A 25,224-nucleotide genomic window follows, 5' to 3' on the forward strand; every position below is an offset into this window, starting at 1 on the left:
TGTGCGACGGGCTGACATTGGCACGCCGTCACCTCACTGAGATTTGAGGGATGGAAAAGAAGTCGTTTTATTTCTACTACGGTCATTTCAAACACAGAGTACAGCACGCGCACATTCACAGCCAATTCGACACGTTTTTGGAATGTGGAAGGGGAAAAAAAAAAAAAAAAAACCAACCACACAGGAAATTTGGAGCGCAGATTCGAACCTCAAACCTCACAACTGTGAACTGCATTATCAAGCGACGAACTTATTTGTGCTTTTGCGTGACATAAATGTGAAAAAGTGAAATGCAAGGTGTTTTGATGAGAGGGGACTCACTTTCCAAGCACAAAAGTGCGAACGTGGCGGCTCCGCGTGACGGATGGTGTTCACTTCTTAGTAACGTTTGGGTCGAGAAAAGAATTTTCACCGTTTGGAGCGTTCTCTACTTAACGATTGTTAACATTTCTTTCGTGGGCTCATGACGTGAGAAATACTTTTCGTCGCAGAACGGACGGCGCTCAACATTTCCACCGTCGTTCATACGAGTCGTCCCGACCTCCACACTTGTGCAGTTCCAAAAATATTATTTGTGCGCGTTGTCAAGCCGACCCGTGAACAAAATGCTCAGGGGGGGATGACAGTGTCACAAACTCGGAGGCCACCTCGGGAGGCTCCTGTCAAAGCGGCTATTATTTGCAGCTTGACTCCGGGGCTCCTCAGCGTTGCCAGGTAATGCTTTAGTCAGTGTGGACAGGTGACCCCGAAAGCTTTCAGCTCCCGGTCAAGCGCCGCGTCGCGGAGTTCTGCCGCATCGATTGAATGTTGACGGCTCAATCGGCCGCGCTACGAGTGCAAATTGTATTTCGTTATTGAACACAAACCTACTAGTACGGTCAATGACGAATAAAATAAAATAAAATAAAATAACATTAAAAAATGCAGCAGGGATTTCAAATCCATTTTTGTCGAGGGCCACGTTCTTGTTTCAGTTTCCCTCAGAGCGCCGTTATGACAGCGGAACCATACCTCATATTCTGTTATATGTAACAGAGTTAGCTTGTTAGTTTGTTTATAATCACGCAAAATTTGTAAATAGTCGCCCGACATATTAACCTTGAGTGGAACGTTGCAATTAAGTACTGCCCTCGCACCCCCACGTAATATGTCCCGCGACCGTCTTCACCGCTCCTCTTTTCGATCATGTGTTTTGGTAAGTTACATCATGGCTGAGGATTATTGTATGTATCGTATGTATAGAGGATAACACATTTGTGACACTTGTCTAGGTCCTAGCTTGATGCTACAGAAACTCCAAAGTGTTTGCTTCGCCTCGTTCACAGGCAGCGGATTCAAATAAATGAAGACTGCCTCCGAGACAAATCTTGTGTCACAACGTGGTCTTTAAAACTACACAACGCAGAAGTCCGCTGCTCACTCATAAGCAACAAATCGAGGGATGACTAGTTTTGAAAACAGAACGATAACAGTTTCCTCAACTATTGATCAAGTTAGCTTAAAAAGGGGAATGCTCGTAGAAATTGGTCATTACATATGACAATTTTCTTTGTTTTTTGGTTCAGATTTTAGCAAGAATCATGGACTTTTGACATTCCTTTTGCCAGCCGCACTAAATGATGTGGCGGGCCACATCTGGCCCCAGGGGCCTTGACTTTGACACCTGCAATATCGATAGCTACACATGCAGAAAAGTGGAATGGACAATTTGGGACCAGGAGATGACAGGTTCAAGTCCCGATCACCATCCAGCACATGACTGACAATTTTCCATGGCCCCCTCACCCCCCCAAAAAACGTCTGCGATACATTTTTCTGTGCAGGGATCGTTCAGAGTTGGTGAGAATCTTCATAAAAGTCTTAATGCTGTGAGATGGTTCTTGCAGCGCAGGGGACGGTGATCAAGTCGATCCACCATTCCGCACACGTACTGCGTCCACGTCTCGGATCGGCTAACTGCATTCAGAGGGTTCAATAACGGTGTGTGAATTTAATATCCTGTCTCGGGGACGACTAAAGCGTTGAATCACATAGAGTGAGTTTCACACTTTCAAAAAGCAACCCCGAAATGTATCACACTTTTTAGTTTTCATGTCTGTTTACTAAAGCATTTGGCAATATTTTGCCACGACTCCGAAGGGATCTTTTCACAGGGGCCTCTTTTCTTCTTTTTTTTTTTTTTTGTTTCATGCAGGCGGGCGAAGGTAGACCACAACAGGTTGCCCGTCGAAGCAAAAACAGGGCCGGAAGAAATAACGACGTGTGCTCGTTTGTCTGAGCGACAGACGGAGAGACGGCGGTCCTCACAAAGGGCATCTCGCCGCCAACATGGCGCGGTGGCCTAGTTTGCGACAGGATCAGGGCATTACTCTTAATCCACCAGATAGATGTCATCTGCATACACGCGCCCGCAGAAAGCCCAATGGTGGCACGTGAAAGGAAGAAAAGTCAAATCGGGAAATGTGAGAATTAAAAAAAAAAAAAAAATGATTCTATAGATGCGTCCCATAGCGCATTGTTAGAATCTGTCGTGTCATCCGACGCTTTCCGATACGTGCACGGGATGCACTTCCATCTGATTGCCGATTACCGTCAGTCCACCGGCGTGCAGTCGCGCAGAGCTTGTGTGCCGAACACGAGACGCCGCTCGCAAAGGTGAGCGACAGATTAAGATCCTGCACACAAATACCGAAAACGTGCCGACGCGAGCGGCCCGGCAACGCAGCCTCGCGGCGTCCGCTGTTGACATTAAAAGCGGCATCGCACGTCGCGTGCGGCGAGAGCGAAGACGCGGAGAAACCCCCGACCCTCCGTCGTCCCTTTCTCGGCGCGTTACGGGAACGCGGCAAGAAGCCGGCGAAGATCGCAGGAGAAAGTCGCGCCAGGATAAGAGGAAATAGGAAAGGAGAAGACCAAGTACAAACGCTTCCCGAACCGTCGCGGTTTTGATGGATGAGCGGAGCGTCCCGGGCCGACCCGGCAACTTGCACTTGGGACGGGAGGGCAGAAGGCCGAGAGGGAAACAAGAACGTTTGTTGATGGCTGTGCTTTTATTGGGCTCCGGGTCACCGTCCGCTACTAAAACTGCTTCAAGGACGCTTTATTTTTTCATTTTTATCCAGCAAAACATGCTGAGGCTCAAACCACTTCGCTCGACTACAAACAGAAAAACTACAGCACTGGCTCTCAAAGCTGGATATGCGTACGCTTTTTTAAAACTTTCAATGGGAATGAAATGGAGGGCATAGATAATATTTGGGGGATTTACTGTATTATAAAATGGAAATGCAATTGGAACACATCCTATATGTGATAGCGTACTGCCAGAGAACACAGTTAAAAACAAAAGAAGAAGAAGAAAAAAAAAACAGGCAAGTCATGCTCATTACGTCGTTTCCAAGACAAATTGGATCAGGCTCAGAAAAACAAAACAAAACGAAAAAAAAAAAAACAGCGATAGGAATACGAGCGTAATCATTTTGCAACGCGACAATCGTGTACCACTTGCAAAATAACTGACGTACTTGGCCCAAATCGTCCCTTTCTCCGGCACGCGGTTTGTTTTTTTTTTGTTTGTTTGTTTGTTTGCGTGTCTTTCGCCGCTACGGAGGCACCACAAAGCCGGGCTCCAATTCGGTTTTCACACAGCAGAACTCGCATCGGACTTTGCCGTGATTATTAAGCCGTGACATAATTAGCCAAACAGAATGCAGCTTTGCCAACGGCAATCTATTATTAATAGTTGCCAGATGTTCACTCATCTAATTGTCTCTTCTCCGTCGCCCTCCAAGCTGCCCTCCCATTTTTTTATTGCATCTTTGAAGCATCCCCAACGCCGTCCTTATCGCACATTATTATTGTTGTTGTTTTTTTTTTTTTTAATGCGCAGTCTCAACCCAAATCAGTCAACCCGTTTCACGGCTAACGTTACGAGGGAGGAATCGTCGGAGTTAATCTCCACCCTGACACGCTGACACGGCGTCGATCAAAGTGTCGCCTGTGGCCAACGCGTCTCTTCGAGCAAGCGCGTCTTGCTTTTGCAATCGCGCTCGTTTTGCAACGCGGGAGATCTCACGTCAGGGGCCCTGAAAACATTGAAAGTCTCTCCTAAACACGTTTAATCACATCCCTTCGTTCAAGATTTTCATTTTCATCCCGGCGTTGGGCGCTTTCCAGCTCACATCGTTTCGTTTAAATATCTGCCGCGCTCTTTCTTTCTCGTCAAGTGTTGAGAAACAAACCCTCGGATGGTACGATCCATCTTTTACGAGTACGGCAGGTAGCTGATGAAAAGCTTTTCCCTGTGAATGAAATTTATGGCCATGTTTGTGCGGAGGTTTCGTGGCGTCTGCTACTTTCGATCGTGACATGATGGGTTACGCAGGGAAAAGAAGCTTCATCACAAATGACATTTTTGAAACCTGAAAAGAGCTAAAAAGGAGAACCTTTGGAATTTGACTGAAACTTTCTCGGACAAAACGGCTGAAAAGTCAAAACAAGCCATCGTGAATGGATACAATTTGTGAACTGAAGCTGATTTGCGCAACTGTTGGAGTATCGCAAATGTTGGCTTTGACACGGCCAGAGTTTGAATCTTTGCAGTCGTTGCAAAACGTGGACGACGCGCCAGCTCCGTTTCTTTGCAATGTGACAAAACCGTCTGATGCCATCTTTTTTTTTGATGGAGTTGTGTCTTCTCTGATGTTTTGGATATTGTGGCGTGGGAGAAGAAACGATGCGCCAAACACGGCGGTAGTGCTAATTCAAATTTGAAACGATATGAATTATGGCAAGTCAAACTGTTTCATCCCAAGAACTGATTATTGGGAAGGTTGTGTTTTGTGCAATCGACATAACTTACGTCCATCCGTCCATCCATTTTCTTAGCCGCTTATCCTCACGGGGGTCGTGCTGGAGCCTATCCCAGCTGTCAACGGGCAGGACACCCTGAACTGGTCGCCAGCCAATCGCAGGGCGCATAGAGACAAATGGCCGCAGTCACATCACAACGTTGGGGAAATTTCAGAGTGTCCAATTAATGTTGCATGTTTTTGGGATGTGGGAGGAAACCGGAGTGCTTGGAGGAAACCATGGGGAGAACCTGCAAACTCGAACCTGGGTCCTTAGAACTGTGAGGCCAACTCTTTCCAGCTGATCCACCGTGCCGCCTTATGCCGTACATTTTAGATTATTTGAATATAGTGGCATGTTTCAAAATGGAACAATTCTTGTTTGGGAAACACGAAATGTTTGTTTTCTATAAGCCACTCGCAATTTGAACATAATGCGAAAATCAAGTGCTTGTCAAACTAAGCGTGAAGACATCTAGCAAGTTGAAATATATGAAATAAATTTGTGGTCTCGTGCAGATAATCACACTTGAGGATAATCTTTGTATCGCGAGATGAACAACTTGGTTAACTTGCGGTTGCGTGCCAACATTGCGTCCTAATACTTTAACGGGGCAACATGCATGCGTGAAAAAGTAAGAAGTGGGTTGCCTGAGCAAAAAGTGCACGTCGGTCGGACACGAGCGGGCACATTTTCCGGTCAGAAACACACAGCGTCAACGCAATCACACGAGCAGCGGCAAAATGATCTGATCTGCCATATGCGCTCTGAGCGCCCGTGCCAAGTAATACCGGGATGGACAAAAACAGCTGGCCTCGCGTCAAGCCCGCTTGCCGAAGCGTACAGATAAAAAAAAAAAAAAAAAAAAAAACAGAAGAAAAGGCGCCGATTCCGGCCACATTCGTCCGTACGCATTCGACGGAGCGTCACCGATTTGCGCCCGGCACTCACAGTCGGCGTCGGCCAGGAAGAGGAAACTGAGGAGGAGCAGACCCGGGCCGGCAGAGTGCATCGTGGGATACGTCGACACGCGCATGCTGCTGTATCCTCCGTCGGCTCACTGCCTCACTGTGCGGCGACGACTGCGGGACGATGGGGGCAAGTCCTCACAACCTGCAACGGACAGACACAATCATGCACTCGTTCACGGGTTTGTTTTTTTTTTTTTTTTTTTTCCAAACCCCAAATTTCGATGGGGAACGGATAAAGTGCGCGCGTATGCACACACGTTTCTGGAATGTGTGCGAATTCCCTCGGGGCCTCCGACTCCAGTGATGCAGCTGCCTTCCTCTTCGCATTTTATCAGGAGCACACATTGCGCCCGAGGCGTGTGTGCGCGTTTGCAAAATAGCCGCCGAACCTCAACCAACTCCCCAACTTTGGGTCTCAAAACGGCAGTCGGGCACCTCGCTCGCTGGCAACCGAAGCCTCAGTTTGTTCAACCTGCAACGCCACGACGCGAGCGTTTTGCTGCAGAAGAAACGTGATTGATGACAAGGAACAGAGGAGCCGGAGCGGGAGGGATGCGCGATGGCAAGGAGACAGATTGTGTGGCACACATTGTTCCTCCTTCTCGAAGCAGCGAGGTCCCTCTCTCTTTTTTGTTTTTTAATCCCCCCTTCCTTGCATGCTGCTGCTGCTGCTTCTCTGGCTTTTCTGCATCGCGTATTTAAAGCGTTGCACGTGACGCTTTCGATCTCATCATCCCTCGGTCAGTCCCGTCTGCGCGTCGGCAGTCGCCGACTGTCTGGCATCGGTCGAGTCGGGCGACGTCTCGAGTGTCGCACAACCCAGGGCTCGAGCGAGTCGCGTGACGCGATGCGACACGACGGATGACTGATGCGCTCCAGAAGACGACAGCGTTGAATGAGAGTCAGAAAGAGGACCCCCCCCCCCTCAACCAAAAAAAAAAAAAAAAATCATCAATATTTATGCATGGTTTTGTATTTTTCCCCTCAGTCCGTGGATAGGTTGGTACAGCTGCATGCAAGAGTATCTTCCTTTTTTTTGTTTGTTTTTAATGATCTGTTGCGCATTTGCAGAGTGACAACGGTGCAAATATGCGCACGCACGCAGCTGGGTGTCGACTCTGTCGTCCCTCCCGGCGCACCTGCACGCCACATAATGGACGCGCTCGTTTTTCCGCGCACTTACGGGAACGTGCCTCCGAAAGGGGCCCGCCATCATCGGATGATGAACCAGTGGCGGCCCAAATTCAAGCCCCTCGTCTGCGAGCTTTCTGATTTTAAAAACAAACACACACACAAAAAAAAAAAAAACGACGGCGAGGGGGCGGGGACCAGATCAGAGCGGCGGCCAAAATATCCCAGCATCCCTTGCAAGCCGAAGCGACAAACTACTAAAGCCACAGCGGATTTTCCATTCGGTTTGCTGTGAAACAATTGCTTTGGGATAACCTCGATTCCCCGCCTACACGGATTGAGTCATCCTGGATTGTAGTAGTACTACTACTACACTACTACAGCGAGATGTGATGGTGCGCCGCCGTGGTCGCGGACATGCATGTGTGTTTCCGTTTCCTTTTTGTTTACTTTGTTTTTGAACAGCGTTCCAGCGGATTGATATTTCCGCCTGACCGATGAAGAATGTGAAGCCGCATTTTGAATGCACGCCGTCGCTTTTGTCTGACAGCAAGTTCGACTGTAAAAAGGATTCCAGCGCAATCCCGCAATCCAACTTTGTCGCGAAATGACGTTTGGAGAAATACAACTGATGATATGCAGTATACACCAGGGGTGGGGAACCTAGGGCTCGCGAGCCATAACCGGCTCTTTTGGTGGTTGCACGTGGCTCGCCGAGCCCTCATAACGACACACTGTACATTTCTGTCGGCTAGAGAAGGTTTGTCCGAGTGGAGTCGCCGTAGTTCGGTGCGCAACGCAAATGACGCAGAGACACTTTGGCCTCGTGGGGTTGCCGTAGTTTTTGCGTGGTAGTCCACAGATGCAGAAGGGTGTAAAACGTGGATCGTGTCGGAACAACTAATTATGGAAAGGCTTTTGACAAAGCACCGAAGTTTTCAACAAGAATGGACAGCGTTTGTGGGGACAGTTATTCTGCGATCAGAGGATGGGAGGATGCCAAAGCATTCGTACTCGACGTTGCCAATCAACATTTTGCCAACTTCCCGTAAAGACGAGATAATCAGAGAAATTGAAAACACGCCTTTGTCGGCAAGAACTGTTCAACTTCGTACCGCCCCGATGACAAATCAAATTGAATTACGTTCACGACGAACGGACGGAACTCTCAACGCCTTCGCAAAGCTTCATCTGACGATGTATGAAGTCCAAAGCCGTCATCGGACAAAACGTGCAGCACTAGCTGTTGCATTCATGGGAATAAGTAATTTTTGTCATCATTGCTTAGCAACATCATAACAATGTTATTTCAAAGAATTCAGAGACTTATTGGCCTCTAAAAGTGTTGGTCTTACATAAACGCGCCAATACACCTGGACTCTGTTTTTTAAAAAAAACACTGTATGGCTCTTTTGAAATTACATTTTTAAATATTTGGCCTTTATGGCTCTCTCAGTTGGAAAGGTTCCCCCACCCCTGGTGTACACCTTCAAAAATGTACGAAACCCCTTGAGTATTCATGTAATATAAGATTATACAACAATTCCTTTCATATTAAAAAGTATTGTGAACACACATACAATCAATTGTTGCGCACTCACATCAGGCAGGCAATAATAATCACGTCGCGACATGAAAGTCACGTTTGGTACGACGTTCATGTGAGAACGCTCTTACTGAGAGTTGAAAATATGTTGACACGTTTCCAAAAATATTCCTCAGAAGCAAACTTTACAAAAACAATTTCACAGAGTAAACACCCGGCTTGTTTGAAAAATGTTTTTCGATTATACAGTCATTTGCATGTATATTTTCTCCAATTACTGTCCCCGTTATCTTCCGCAAAATGAAAGCAGACGTTACACAAGGCCGACATCTTTTGTGCTTGTGTGTGTGGCCGCTAATCACGCCGGCTTATTTAATGTCACTGGAAAAGTCTGCATTATTTAGTATCTCACTTCACAGCGTGTCACGCTAATTAAAGAGCTCGAGATAACGGAGGCTGGAAAGAGAGCGAGAGATACCGAGAGGGAGAAAAGGAGAGAAACAGAGAAAGAGAGAGAGAGAGAGAGAGAGAGAGAGCAGTCGGCATAAAAAAACGGCAAACAGGCAACGAAGAGGAGTGCGAATCGGCCCGGTAGCGGCCAGACGGCGGCCTGTGCAATCGTTGACCGGCGAAGGCCCAACTCGAAGCCTCCCGTTGCGTCCGAGCTCGCTTACTTCCATTCTTTCGTTCGGTTCTACGTTGGGCCCGCCCGGACGTCGCTCGCGCTCAACTCCGCGATCGTTTGCGACACAACAAAGCCCGGCTCAACGGCAGCGTGGGAGGAGCGCGGCCCTACGATGGAATATAGTGTACAAATTAAGCGTACGAAAACTTGAAAGGAACTCTTTTGATGCCAGCTGTCATGGTCGAACGTTCCAGTCCAGCCCTGGCTGGCCGGGTCCCAGCAGACCGGCGCTGATTAGGAGGCCCACACCTGTGCCTCATCCTCGCTGATTCACCCCGCTATTTATAGGACCCAGGGCACGACTGGTCTTTGCAACTCATGCCCCGTTCCTGCACTCCCGTACTCTTGATCGTCAACCCTGGTGTACCGACCTCCGCCTTTGATACGCCTGCCTTCTCTGTTCGATCTTCCGTGCACCGACCCCTGCCTGCCCGCGAACCTGCTCTCTACGCCCGACGTCCTGATTACCGCTGCCCCACTTGACTGTCTGCCTGATCCCCGACTTTGGACCGAATAAACACTTTTACCGAACTACCTTTGCGTCTCCGGAGTCCTGCGTTTGGGTCCTCCCTCCGTACCGATGGGTCGTGACAAAACCGAACAGGACATTCTAAAGCGTCTTCTCTCCATCCTGTACATGACAGCTCGCCCGTAAACTGAATATGGGAGAGTACAACGTGATTCGATCCCTCGTACCCGCTGCAATGGACTCGGCGCAGAACGCCGATGACTGCGACAAAACACTGGAAGTAGAGTCGCGGTAGACCCGAGTTAATTGTCAAAGCGTCGGTACAAATTTGGGACGCTAAATGAAGACGATCGCAACGCAAGCTAACGTTCAACCACGCAACGCTCGGAAGACGTTTGCTGACACATTTGATCTTGCGACGCTTTCTTTCAAAAGTAGCGTGCATTCCGTTCGGGCTTAGGGGGAGGAGTCAAGTCAAGCTCATTTGTTTTGACCTTAACCAGACCCGTCACCCCGAGTTGGAACCCGCTCTTGACACATAATCTCACACGTTCTGCAGAAATACAGCATACCCCACCCCCCACCCCTCCCCCTAATTTCAACAAATTCAAAGTTTACAGAACTCGCCTCAACAGACCATCACAGACATCGACTTTGTAAGTCCTCCTCCGAAGCACCGGGCAGCACGTTATTGATCGGCTTGAATGTGCAGTATGCTTCTTTCTACAAAATCTACACTTATCCTAACGTTAGGGATTATTTTACATCTAACTTATCAATGTGAACAAACAATCCCAGTGAGTGACAGAATATGAGTTCATCATGTGTTAATGCAGCCAACATTGTGCTCTGTGTATTGAAATGTCTTTAATCTATTTCTCCATCTGTGGAGTTAATTTGTAGTTCCCAGGTCTCTTTTGCAAAGCATTTTACGTTATTTTCACCCACTGGTGGTGTCCAGAAAAGAAGCTTCTGGAACAGAGCAAACGGCGTAATCAATCACAGGCATGTTCAACCTGACCGGGAACTCTGTGGCAGTTTTTTGGATGACCATGCCGCACTTTGGGACACAAATATGCTCACGCGGTTGTTTGTGGAGCTTTTGGGAAAATAAAATCGATCTCGAGGAAGACTCCGACTCGGCCGCGCGCTCGATTATGCATGCGCAGCTGCCGTACTGCGCAAAGCCAGAAAGGGTATCAAATGTATTATCCAGTTGAAAAATATGACACGGCGGTGTCATATTGTTCAAAGAGGCCTGCACGGAGGTCAGGCCCAGCGGAGTCTTTTCCCATCTTTGGCTTTGTTCAATCAGACATTCTCGCCAGCTCTGCTTCAACGTTTGAAAACAGGAAACGAGTTCCGACGCTGAATCGGACCGATAACTGCCGGTGCTGCGTCTTGCCTCCGGCCATCCCTTTCCGATACGGCTGACCTCCAGCGATCGGAAATCTCTGCCCCGTCGGGGGTGTTAGCGATCACCTTCCGGCGGTTCACTCAGTGAGGAAGTGAAAATCCCGAATCCGCGTCCGCGTGTAAAATGTTTCTTGCTTGGCAATACCTTCCATGGAAACAACTCAAGTCGTGCTTAAAACAAACCAAACCCATTAGTGGATGGACATGATTTAAATTTGGCAGTGCTTTAAATGTAACACTGAAAATCCCAATTAACGTCTGCAGATATGTCTTCATATGCGCTCTTAACTTTCATTCAGTGATTTTTGCATACAGCCAACCACGAGCCGCAGTTTTCCGCACCAAACTGAAGCAGATCGGATTCAATTTCCCATTTCTAGGTGCGAGATTCACAATGACATCAGTGCAATTGAAAGAAGACGCCGAAGAGAGGAGAGTCCAGAAAAGGAAAGCGTGGGCCGAGGTTTGGAAGCAGAGCGCGACGAGACCGGGGCAAGCGTCGGGCGCCGTTCGGCCCGACTGAGATAGAGATGCGGACAAAAACACCCCGTTCTGAAAAGCGCAGTAGCTTAAGGCAAAAGCGCGCGCCGCGAGAAAAAAAAAGAAAATAAACAACGCTCAGCGTCGTAATTTGATTTGCGATTCCCAAAGCCGAGACGGCGAATGCAATTAGACACACTTATCAAATATTCTATTCGCCATGTTGGAACAGCGGCTGACTAAGAGAAAACGTCAACGTGGTGACGACTTGGATTTGTTGCATCACAACAGGAAGCAGGAAATCTTTGTGCGCAACTTCCCATTAAAAAGGAAAGTGATGACTGAATAGTTTGACGTACGCGTTTGGATCATTTGCCCCCCCCCCCCAATCCTTTTTACAAGCACTCCATTTTGCAGGAGAAATAAGCTCCTTTCGTCGGGACACTGCGCGAAGTGCCTCGCTGAACTCGGGAAGAAACGCAATGGAAGCACACAAATGCGAGGAAAGCTCCTCGTGTTTGCGTCACGTGCGGTTTGGGAAAACGGGGCTTGATTTTCTTACTTTTTCAGTCTGCGGCCAGCGAGATGGCTGATCACAAGGAAGGCGGCCGTTGGGAGGGATTGAAGTACTTCTTAAGCATTGCATACAATGAAGAAAATAAATATTGGAACCCCCTGCTATATTGCGAGCTCTCCCACTTCGAAATCATGGAGGGGTCTGAAATTTTCATGCTAGGTGGCGCATCTCAAAAGAAAAATCCAGAAATCACAATGAACGATTTGTGTGATACGGCTGCAAATAAGTATTTGAACACCTGAGGAAAACCAATGTTAATATTCGGTACAGTAGCCTTTGTTTGCAATTCCAGAGGTCAAACGTTTCCTGTAGTTGTTCACCAGGTTTGCACACACTGCAGGAGGGATTTTGGCCCACTCCTCCACACAGATCTTCTTCTCTCGGTCAGGCGGGTTTCTGGGCTGTCGCTGAGAAACACGAAGCTTCAGCTCTCCCTCCAAAGATTTTCGATTGGGTTTAGGTCTGGAGATTGGCTAGGCCACGCCAGAACCTCGATATGCTTCTCGCGGAGCCACTCCTCGGTTTTCCTGGCCGTGTGCTTCGGGTCGTTGTCATGTCGAAAGACTGAGCCACGACCCGTCTTCAAGAGGTTGTTCCCCCAAATCTCACAATACGCTCATCCTACATTGTGATTTTTGTATTTAGATCATCTCTCTCACAGTGGATTTGCACCTACAATGAAAATTTCAGACCCCTCCATGAATTCGAAGTGGGAGAACTTGCAATAGTTTCTTCACTGTTGTGAATATTTATTATTATTAATTATTCTAAATGGGTTTTGTGCTAGCAATACCTGACATTTTTATGCTTTTAAACCTGTTGTTGATTTCTGCACAATTTCCACAGCATAAAGGACGAATGCCAAAATGTGAATTGCATATTTGCTGGTTCACACAGTGACTATATTACGAGCTCCATACCAAGATTCCACTGACGGATAGAAGATATCACAACGATTTTTATGAAAAAAAAACAAAACAAAGCAGCCGTTGACGTTATAATCACGAAAGAGAGCAACCCACTTTCACACTTGACAAGACAACACAATCACGGGAGACTGACCAACAGCAAACCTCAACATTGACGAAACGAGGACATGGTTGGTGGTTTTGGCAATACGCAGGCGTGTGTTCCCGTTGCATACCGATCGCTGACAACCTGTCATCCCCCCTTGACACGTACGAGCGAGTCGAGAGAGGCATTGATCTTTCGTGGCGCACAAGCCAACGTCAACGTCTGTGGCGATGTCAGCTGATTACATCATGGCGCCGTGACAGCTTTTAATTGCCTTCACGCAGGGGGTGACTTAGTTTCCCCTCCGCTCCGCCGCCACAGCGAGCGGCAAGGACTGCTGCTCTCTTGCCCTCAGGTGGCTTCAACTGGCAGGTACAAATGGACTAACTGCTCGTTTCCTTTATGAAACGACCGATGACCATGTTCGTTATAATATATATTAAAGTGCCACTGTCATGAAATGCATGATTGTTGGCACGTTATTAATGAAAAAGCCGGTACGGACCCATCGTTTTTTTTCCCACCACACAACGTGATGTTGACGTATATGGCTTTTTGTCACTCCTCTCGAGGGATTTGTTTTTCGAGAAAAAGCAGGAAGTGACGTTAGTAGCAGACGCCCACTCGGGGGGGGTGGGGGGGGGGTCTCGTCTGTTTCTACTAGTTTTACCTGCTGGATGGTAGCTCGTTATTCCTTCCTGTTAGCCAAAATGCCGCCTCGTTGTATTGGCGGATATTGCTCGAACACTCGGGAGGATGGATTCACTCTTCACGTGTTTCCAAAAGACCCCGTTTGTTGTGAAAAATGGATTGCACGGGTGCAAAGGACGAGAGCTTTGTGGGTTCCAAATGACAGGTAGGTGTATATACAGCTACTTTAAAAATAAATAAATAAATAAAATAGTTTTTGGGGACATAATCCTCTCAGAATGTAACAAAAAAATCCCCACACGTAAATCAGCGGTGCTAAATGTGTCGATGTACCCGTCGGCGCCGAGCACAGCTTCGGCCGGGTTGGCTCATACATACTATCTGGGAGTCGAAGTGATCCGCATATCATCTAAATATGGCTCAAAATGATAGGGTAATATTGCCCCGGTCACTTCACTCAATTGTGAGATGCTATCTTCTTGGAAAAGAGCTTCCGTGTCCGATAGCAGGTGGGGGGATGATGCACCGCGGACGAGGCACGGCTTCGGCGGGGTGGCTAGTACATACCGTCTGGGAATCTGTTGTTAGTAAGAAGCTATCCGCATATCATCTAAATATGGCTCAAAAGGATAGGGTACATATTGCCACTCGATTGTGAGATGTTCTCTTCTTTGAAAAGAGCTTCCGTGTCCCATAGGAGGTGGCGCAGCGTGTTTTCAATGGCGACCTTCGCGGCGTGACATCACGGACAGACGATGCAGGCAATATGGCGACCATTCGGATGTCGAATGAGACTTCCGCAACTTTGCGCATGGCTGACGCACTCTCCGCTCATATTTATTTTTTCGTATGGACATTGAAGTGAATATCATTATATGTAGTTTTCATCACAATATCTATTTTCGAGTGTTTACAGGCATGACACTTGACCTTTAAAGGTTTGTGAAAGACTTGTCAGGAAAGTGTTGTTTGTTAGGACCGCCACGCCATCAAACATTCAAATCTATAATGCTTTCATCACAGCCACCCAATAAAAAAAAAAAAATGAAAAGGCAGCAGCAGTGCTCGGTTCACACGACATCCGAGGTGCACAAAAATCATTTTAAAGCAATATTATACAGTAATCTGACCTTCAAACAAGAGCTTTGGTTGGCTTGTAATAAGAAGCGCATCACTGCCACGTCGACCGCGGTTCAGTTCGTTCGCGGTCTGATTTATTCAAGGTTTGCGTGCGCAAACACGGGTGCAAAATTGATCGTACGTGCAAACACGAGGAAACCGATCTAACCGGGAGAAACCAGTACAGCGTCGGCCAAAAGCGCTAAATTGCTTTGCAGTTTACTTTGGGTGTTGTGAAGGAGTATGTGGAAACAAACTAATTAATTTAGGACATGCAAAGAGATTTATCAAACCTGAGACGGATTGCCATGCCTTATTTTGTGTCTTTAAATCGTGTGCCCGAAAGGCAGGTGAAAAGCAGCACACCGAGCAGTGCCACTGTGGCGCTAGCAAAGTGCTAATGTAAAAATTTATGAAATTCAAACAAAAATAATCTACACTTACCGTCTAATCAAATGTCAAATTTTGGATCTGGTGAATAATCTAACAGCTGACTTTGTGACACTTTATGTACGCGGGTGTGCTGTCCCGGGTTTCAATTGTAACGTTACCCAGCATAAGCGTTTCGAATACTTTCAATTGCCAGATACTTGGGGATGAGTTAAATCAAACAAAAGTGTTTTGTTTTAACGCAGTTGCTCACTTCCTCAAAACGATGACAGCGATTTAGTTTGCGTAAAATATTTGCCTCCCATTAACACTTCCAGTTCCATCACTTGAAATGCAGTGAAAAGCATCACAGTTACCTAAAGCACAAAAAGCCTCTCGACACGTGTTGCTAACAGCCTTTCATTCTCTTAACGGTGAGCGAGCATGCAAATTAGCGCCCACTATTAGGGAGTTTAGTAAATCGAGCCCTCGGTGGTCTATAACGCTGTTTCCCGACCGTTAATGAGATGCGGGAGATATTTTACATGAGAAAAATCTCACATCACATCCCACCACAAACATGTCACAAAAAGATTATGGTCTATATTCAAATGATGTTTCAGTTTAATTGTCCCCAAATTTAAGCTCCAGGAAGAAGAAGAAGAAGAAGAAGGTAAAACAAACTTTTTTTTTTTTTTTACAGATAAATCACAAAATAATAATTTGTGCATCAAATTAGCTTGTTCTTTTTTGGGAACATTTTGTTCCGGACATGTCTTCCAGTTGGAAAACCTCAAGTATTTCCCCCCCCCACCACCACCTCCCCATTACACTGACATGAAATTAAAGTGAAGTATTGGGACAGAGCGCAGACTCGTGACCTTTACCCACAACGTTGAATGAAAATAGCTGCGGAATTCTCCCATTTAGAAATGAGCAAAGCCCGCCCGGTCTTCCCCTCCCAGACGAAGGGCCCCCGAAAACTCACAGAAGTCATTTGAGCCTCGCTTTCAGCACAGTGGCAAAAACAAGAAATCAATAGGACAAAAATGAGAGGAGAGAAAGGGAAAATGTGATTGATTGAGAGGAGGATTCAGGCTGTCTGGCATTACTCAACTTATCACTTCCTCTGCATCCTTCTTCTCCTTTCCTCGTCCTATTCGACCATTTGCAGCCGTTCTCATTTTACGCGTGACACATTTTCATCCCCGACCGAGCATTGTTTACGCCGCCTTCAACCGTCTGCATATTAGTGCTCGTCATTGGTCGCTTCCACGGCAGATGGGTGATTTTGATGGGACAAACGCTGTCCCCGATGACGGCGGTGAAACTGACGAGCGTGATCAGTCGCAGCGACTGCGGGACGCCAGACACCAAAATATTACTTGTGCTCTCGCTGGGAGATGTCAACAGACTGCGTGACAACAAATTCACCCGGCCTATACACAATGTGTACAATCTTTACATAAATATTAACGCATATTATATGGCTTTTTTTTAGCCCAGTGGTTAGAGCGCTGGTTTGGTAAACCAGGGGTTGTAAGTTCCTATCCCAGTGGGGCATCTACTCCCCAAGAGGGGTTGCGTCAAGAAGGGCATCCGGCGTAAAAACTGTGCCAAACAAATATGAGCGTTCATCTCAGACAGGACAAGCCCAAAGAAATTTACTTACTCCTATATGGCTTTTTTTTTTTTTTTTAAATGCGGAGATGGCAAATGTATCATGAGGAAAATGCTTTATCGTCTACGAAATCCATAATTTCAAACCGACCGAGACGGTGGAGTGGGGACACGAAGTGAAGTCCACATAGATTTTGGTGACGATTGATTGCAGTTTTTGGAACATGAAGCAACAAACTCTTTCTACATGGTGAGTGATGGTGGCTGTTGAATTATGTTCTCATATTGTCACGACCCATCGGAACGGAGGGTGGACCCAAATGCAGGACTCAGGAGACGCAGAGGTAATTCGGGAAAAACGTTTATCAATCCAAGGTCGGGGATCGGGCAGGCAGTCGGGTATAGCGGCGGTAATCAGGACGTCGGGCGTAGAGAGCTGTGGCCTGGCTGGTCCACCAACATTTTTGTCCCAAAAGAAGGTGGTGATGCCGTACCCTCATGTTCCAAAAACAAAAACAAAAATACACGTGAGATCGATCAAGGAAGGCAGAAATGTCAAAAGAGTCAGGCTTACGGGGTCGGTCGGAGAACAGGCGGAGGTCGGTACACACAGGAATACCATCGAGATACGGGGGTGCTGGAGCGGGGCATGAACCTCAACCAGTCGTCACCGGGTCCTATAAGTACCGGGCGTAAACAGCCGAAACAAGGTGCAGGTGTGTGCCGACTAATTGGCTGGCCACGCCCAGCCTGGGCAGGATGCCAGGAGCACGACACGTATTTTCTTTTATTTTATGGAGTTTGGAAGGGGGGGGGGGGTCACGTGATCTACTGACACCAATGAGAAGTAAGGGTGTGTTTCTGTTTGTTCTGATGCTTTATGGGATGTATTGATTTCTACTGAAAAGACTTTTACTCTGTTCGCTGTGTGTCTATACCAAAAATAAATATATGTATATATAAAGAAAGAGAAGGCGTCAAGTATTTTCCCTGCAACTATGGAAGAGCCTGGAAGTACAAATGCAACAGTGGGAGACAATGTATTTTGGATTGACTTTTTTGTATTCATTGATTTTTTTTTTTGAAATATTAGACACAGAAAGGTAAAAAAAAAAGGTGCATTTTCAAAGCAATTACTGTACTCAAACAATCTTGGTCATGATCAAGCGCAGTTTTGAGGCGTGAAGATAAGTTTTTTCTCTCTTTAGAGAGCGTATCGAGGGATCGCTAAACTGTCAATGAAATGAAACAGGTTCCGTTTTACCGCAACTCCCCGACTAGCCAGCCGGTCACCAGGAGACTGGCGGAGATTGGCGTTGCCATCGGGTCTCCAACTAGTCTCCGAGGCCAGTGAGAAAAACCGAGAGGGAGACGGCATCCTTTTTTTCTCGGAGATACGACGAGAAATGCTGCCTTTGGACACGTGCTTGGTTCTCTGCCTGGCGTGTTCTGACAAAGTATGTCAAGTGTTGACAACACACTGCTCCGTCTCGATTCGCAGCTGCGCGTGACGTCAGCATTTAGCCGGCGGTGGCCCCAATTTTCCCATTGTAATGATAAAGTGTCCCCGCTGTTGCGTCTCCAAAGACGGCAAAAGTGTGCGATAAGCAGAACGGGGGAAGCGACCAATCGAAGGTTTACCCCAGCTGTGGCAAACTGGCCCCCGCCGGGCCTCCGCTGGGCCATCTCTGGCAGAAGGGAACGAGTGGGAGAGAGAGAGAGAGAGAGAGAGAGAGAGAGGTAGAATAAAGTTGAGTGGATTAGCGGGAGGTGGGGAGACGACAACATGTAATTACCTATTTACTCATCTTTCATCGGTGGCAACCTCATTGAAGGCTAATTGAGCATTAGCGCGAGCCTGGTGAACGACAGAGCGCGGCACGGACGGAGGGAGCGAGGGAGAGAGGGATGATGGACGAGCACGAGCGTGAGGGCAGGGAGGCAAAAAAAAAATGAAGGAAACGGAGATGCGGGGGTTGCTGCGAGAGAGAGAACCACAGAAGCATAACCGAGCGCAAGGTGCGGAAAAGTCTTGCTCACGTCAGACTTTGAAGCAGCTGTCTGCTATTTCATGCAAAATAATACAAAAAACAAAAAACCAACCCACAACACCGACAAAATGTCTTTTTCCAAGGACAAACGATAAGAGTTGTCTTGCAGGTTGCGAAACACAAAAATGCATGTCGCGATTTCAAACAGCATTATTATGACAATGTGGTACAACGTTATGTCTTCTTTATTTTTTTTTTCAGTTGCTTGACATTTCTTGACTGCAGGGACTAAAAAACATTGGCGGATCTATTGAACAACTTGCGTCAATATTTATACATAACCATCGATTTGCCGCTGACGCCACTCACTCTTTATTACTTGATTTTGATTTAGGTCATCTCTAATTGTTTACACGAGCAGCTACTGTCTGGAAACTTATATTTTCTTGAGGGGGCAAAATAGGCAACGCAAAGCAAATCCCAGAAGGACTAAACGTCAAATCATTTTAGCTACTTCATTTTGGAATTATTATTATTGAGTTGTATTATCTTATTTCAGTTATTTTATAATTGTCTGTGGTAAATGTGCATTTCTTGATGAGCAAAGACAGCCTGCACACTTGTAGTAACACAAAACACAAAAGCTGTGGCCTGGCTGGTCCACCAACATTTTTGTCCCAAAAGAAGGTGGTGATGCCGTAGCCTCATGTTCCAAAAACAAAAACAAAAATACGGTTTCTGCAAGGCCATTAACAAAGCGGATACATTGCAACTGATACCCTTAATCTCTCACCACGCAACACATATTATTATCTTCTTCTTCTTCTTTTCCTTTCGGCTTGTCCCGTACGGGGTCGCCACAGGGTGCCATCTTTTTCCATCTAATCCCATCTCGTGCATCCTCCTCTCTGTAACACCGGCTGTCCTCGTGTCCTCCCTCACAACATCCGTCAACCTTTTCTTTGGTTTTCCTCTCGCTCTCTTCCTTGGTAGCTCCATCCTTACCAATTTGCTCACTCTCTCGCCTCTGAACATGTCCAAACCACCGAAGTCTGCTCTCTCTCTAACCTCGTCTCCGAAACATCCAACTTTGGCTGTCCCTCCCTCTCATGAGCTCATTTCTAATCCTATCCAAGCCGCTCACTCCGAGCGAGGACCTCAACATCTTCATTTCTGCCACCTCCAGTCCTGCTTCCTGTCCACCGTCTCTAATCCGGACATCATGGCCGGCCTCACCGCCGTTTTGTAAATATTGCCCCGTCACTTAGAACACCAGACACCTTCCGCCAGCTGTTCCACCTCACTTGGTCCAGTTTCTTCACTTCCTTCCCACACTCTCCATTTCTGTGTATTGTTGACCCCAAGTATTTGAAGTCGTCCACCCTCGCCATTTCTTCTCCGTGGAACTTCACTCTTCCCCCTCCGCCCCTCTCATTCACGCACATATAATTCTGTTTTACTTTGGCTTATCCTCATTCCTCTCCTTTCCAGTGCGTGCCTCCATCTTTCTAATTGTTCCTCCAATAGATGTGGCTAATACATCGCACATATGCACACGCGTCTAGTCACGCGACACATAGCGAACTTGTAAGCATAATATTTCGCGATGTTTCAAACCGATTCCAGTGCAAGTATAGATTATAGAAGTTCTGATACCACCTGCACTTTTGGTACATAACATTTCAGTTACCGCAAAAACATGGCAAACAAAGAACATACTTTTTCCTCTGACGCACATGGTGATTTGTTGCTGCGGCAAACCCCCCCCCCCCCCGCCCCCAGTGTAGCGCCACCTACTGGTGAAGAGGCTGCAGCCCATGTCAGAATTATTTTACATTAAATAGCCCATCCCTAAAAATGTAATGAATAAAAAGCAGCTACAACATCCACACAAGTAGAAATATGTCGAGGATAACATATATATTACCAATATTTTCAATGAGCGCACGCACGCGTGCGTCTCATTGCGGTCCCTCCGGCCCGCGGCTGCATACTTTCGTGCTGGGAGGAAAATGGCCCATCCGAGGCAGTCACCTCTGTAATGTGTTTTATTACATGGATGGATGGAGGGGCGGCTGGAGCTACAGTATGGATGGATGAGCGTGCGCTACGGCGACGGCGACGGCCCGACTCTTGGAGCCTGGCAATCAAGATGCCTGGCCGACCTCCACGAGCAGGTGGAATACGGCAGTAATAATTTACAGGCCTTGAGCGGCTCCTGTGTGGAATAAAATATGGCCCAGAAGTGGGCTAACCCTTCGATAAACTGAAACCTTTTTGCCTTTATAGCCCACCCGCACCGACGCACCCGTCCCCTTCCGCTCCTTCACTGAAAATCCAACAAATAACATCATCCTCATCGCAATGATTGCGGGAGCCTCACAAGACGGAAGATGAGTCCCCCCCCTCCACCGTCACGCATTCACTGAATTCCAGGGCACGCCACAAGTTGAGAGCGCGCCTCCGTTGTCAACGCCGACTCCACAAAGACCGACTGCGTCGGGAAATGGAGCCGCGCTCGCGCCGTGCCGTGCCCGCTTTAAAGGCCTTTCATGTGGCGCGGGCGAAGGCAGCTCCTCTCTTATGCCAGCTCGGAATGACCACAGGAATGTTTACACATCTGGGCGAAAAACAAGACGCGCTCGCGGCACATCTGACGAGTCCGTTGAAAAATAAAGGAACGGGAGCTCATGGTAACACCGGCCCGTCCGCATGAAGGTCAAGGGAGAGCCGATGGACAATTGAGTCCAAAAATACACATCTTGATCAATCTTCTCCGATGACATCTCCGAACGACCGAAAGGGAAGGATGGGTTTACATAACCTTTTCCCCACCATCGATTTTGGCCAGCCCCGCGCTGGGAGTACACAAACAAGATTCAAAATAACATGTGGAGAAATGTGAGAAATCCAAAGAGGAGACCCGCAAACACCGTTCAAAATCTTTCGCATTATACCTGAAAAAAAAAAAAAAAAAAAAACCTGCCCTCAGATATTAGCGGGGTTTTTTTTTTTCCTAAATTAGTAGAAAATTGCTTATAAGAAGCATAGTTTGGAAATGGAGCAGAATCGTCAAGATATCGTTGCCTCCAACGCTGCTCGAGACACCCACGGGGACATTGTCGCATGGCTCCATTGCTTACGTGGCCGTAAGGTGGTCGGTGGCACAATCCCTGAACCCAACTGCTGGACACCAGCGGTGAGGGATGCCGCCGAGGTCAAGAAGTCCAAGGAGTCCTACGAGGCCTTTCTCGGCCCTGCGGGACTCCTGAGGAAGTTGATGCGTAGCGGCTGGCCGACCGCAATGCGTCTTTGGTGGTCGCTGAGGCAAAAACTCAGCTGTGGGAGGAATTGCTGATCCTTGGAATAGTTTTTGGCTGAGCAAACGGCAACAATTTCTTTTCAAATTGGAAAAAGTCACGTCTTTGCAGTTTGTAATTTTTTTTTCTTTTTTTTTTTTTTTTACAATAGCCACAGTTGAGAGATAAAATGGATAATTGTGTTATTAATAGCAGTTCTCGAGCAGGCTTGACAAAACAAATGCCAGTGTCGTAACGGAAGAGGGGAGCGGGGGTGGGGGGGGTGCACGCGGAAGGAAAAAAACATTTTGGACTTGTCGCATAGGCAAATTCTTCTGGTTTTGGCTGCAACGCCGGAGCTGTGCGTGAAACTTTCCATAACACGAGCGGTGGACAAAACATCACATTTTCCACCGCTGCTTTAAATGGATACGAACTGCCGTACGATTGCTTTTAAGGACGCCGGGATGGAGAGGAAGAGTGAGTGAGAACCCACATCCCTTCTAACTCAATAATTAAGACTATGGACAATAAATACGTAATGGGGAGCTTTTTCCACAAAGAGCGCCTGCCTATTCTTCTTGGGGTCTTCGGGAAGAGCGACTAAGTAGACTGGCCATTAAAAATTGATGCAAGGAACGCCGGTCCTGTCGACTAACCGCCCAGATTGTTGTGATAGGAGTTGCCGTGGTTACTGGGCCCCCAAATGGCCCTCGGCTGTCAGGGTCAATCAAATCAGACATTGGAGCGTGAGCGCCGGAACCTCCGCCCTTGCTCAACTTGCCGCCGCTGGGGTGGGGGTGGGGTGGACGGGGGCACCGGTGACGTCATCGACAGAGCTGAGCATTGTGGGGGTTGAAGGCGTATCCGTGCATATGCGTTGAAGTGGACCGACTCACACCCTAAAATCTCATCCGGTACTGTACTAGTGACTACCGAATCACAATCGAATTGTTACTCCAAAATAGTGGTCCAACGAATCCAGTTTGGTTCTTTGAAAACAATCAAATGAAGCGGTAAGAGAGCAAACTTTCGTTTAAAATAGCTTACTTTAACCAGGATCCCTCGCAGTACCTTGGCCACAGGTAGAAGTTGGTTTCAGTTTTGTCCCACGGACCGGACCGAGCTACGGCCTTTGCAGCTAGCTTAATGGCTACTTAGTCTGCTGGAGGTGGGATCAACGTTTTCTCGCTCTAGTTTCCGCTTTTTGCCATTGTGATGATATGATCTTTCTGGAAATGACTTCCTTGCTGCATCTGATTGGTTCTAATTGGTTCACTTTTAGGCATGTGCTTGATGTCCTGCTAACTGTCATGCTGACAGGAATATTCCTAGCCTTGAGAAAAAATACCAACATGAGTTTATTGATTTTTTTTTTTTTTTTTTTAAACCGCTGGTATTTATGTGGGACATTTTGTAATTTTCCTTGGACACCGCTGCATTCTTGTCTGAGTAATTTATGACCGTGATGGAATTTGAGTTGAATTGTTTTTTTTTCCCTAGCATAATCTTCAAACGTGTGTCAGAACTTCCAGTTTTAGTTGTCATATAAACTGTAGTGTAAATTTGTCCCTTTGCGTGTGTCAGCAAACTGCAAGAATGAAGATGAAACTGAAGAAATTGCCTTCGGGGAAACTAAAGAGAGCTTAGCGGACGCCTGGTGATGCGGACATTCGTTGGCCATATGTGCATCGATATCGTTGCTGTGTATGTGCGCGAGTTTCATCTGTGGGCCTCAGAGGCCAGCAGTCCTGTATAACTTTAAGTTTATAATGACCTTTGACAGCAACGCCGAACTTGTCTTAGAGCAGACACGTCCACGGACCGTGAAGAAAATCCCAAAGAGGGTGAATGTGAGTGCCTACGGTGGCGATCTCACGCCCGCACACACACTAATATGTAGTTAAAAAAAAAACAAAAAAACATAACAACAACAACAACCCAACACACAATTCCCAGCAGGACTACTTTGTAGAGCACGTTTCTCCATCGGAGACGATTCGGCATCCCAACACGAGGCTGACGGATGAGGACGAGCGGCCGTCGATCAAAGCCAGCTTTCGTTTTCACGTGTCATTAATGTCAGAGATGACGTCATCGATCATCATGCTGCGGGGGGGAGAGGGTTGGGGGGGGGGGATTTGGAGGGATACTGGCCAGCGAAAAGGCCATTAGGCTGAACGAAAACACCGCGCCGCTACTCTTTGTATCCCCGACAGCTCGGAGAGACGCGACTGCATTATTTTTGCAGTTGATTTCAGGGTCAGGCTAACTACAACGGACTGCATCCCATAATGCTGAAGCACTTCTAATATTTTTGCTCAGGGACAGATCGAGGTGCAAGCATGTCAGAATTCAGTATCAAAGCTTGTAGGTTTAAATACATAAAAGGCGCCGGCATCAAAATTCAAAGCCTCTTAAAGCATGACCATCCATAATTTCGATCTATTACATGCACAAGATTAGTAGGCCGGCGAAGCGAAGGAGATAAATACGGCACAGTGATATGTAAAAAAATAAGAATCAGACGTCACGATTGCATCAACTAGATCACTCTCAGGATTAGCAAAATGCCAGCAGTCCATTTGGTAAGTGTAAAAGCGCTACATGAGATCCACGAAGCAACTTTGACGCAATGGCTGTGAGGAAATACTGTAAAAAGACACAATGCGGGACAAATATTTCTTCATCTCGTAGTGTTCCGTGATTTTAATGCAATGATTTTTTTTTTTTTTTTTGCACGACCATAAAACTGTGTTATGGAATCCCACATTTTCTTTCATACGCTCGTAAGATTTTTTCAGTGTCGGGTCGTTAAAGGAATTGACCCCTCCGTGGATATTGCGCAATCCGCGTCACTGACCAATCAGAGGCCAGAGATCTGCATAAACCAAAGCCCGTTTTTGCTGCCGCCATTTTCTCAGACAACATTGCGCGGTCCAGTATAGGTTTAGTTAGCGTTTTATCGCGTATTTGGGTTATTTAACAAAAAATATGGTTAAGAGGTGTAGTCACGGACTTTGTAATAGTGACGA

The 25,224-nt window shown here is 47.1% G+C and overlaps 1 protein-coding gene across 5 annotated transcripts in view; it reads right to left on the bottom strand.

Moving 5' to 3' along the window:
• Nucleotides 1–25,224, bottom strand: part of LOC133505567 (receptor-type tyrosine-protein phosphatase delta-like) — a 219,288-nt gene that overhangs the window by 77,279 nt on the left and 116,785 nt on the right. For all 5 annotated transcript variants that reach the window (XM_061828705.1, XM_061828704.1, XM_061828703.1 and 2 more), the window contains one exon: nucleotides 5,803–5,964. In XM_061828705.1, the coding sequence (XP_061684689.1) occupies nucleotides 5,803–5,887 (85 nt within the window). In that variant the 5' untranslated portion in view covers nucleotides 5,888–5,964. The remainder of the gene's footprint in view (nucleotides 1–5,802; nucleotides 5,965–25,224) is intronic.

This window comes from Syngnathoides biaculeatus, chromosome 9, assembly GCF_019802595.1.
Source record: "Syngnathoides biaculeatus isolate LvHL_M chromosome 9, ASM1980259v1, whole genome shotgun sequence".
Classification (NCBI taxonomy): domain Eukaryota; kingdom Metazoa; phylum Chordata; class Actinopteri; order Syngnathiformes; family Syngnathidae; genus Syngnathoides; species Syngnathoides biaculeatus.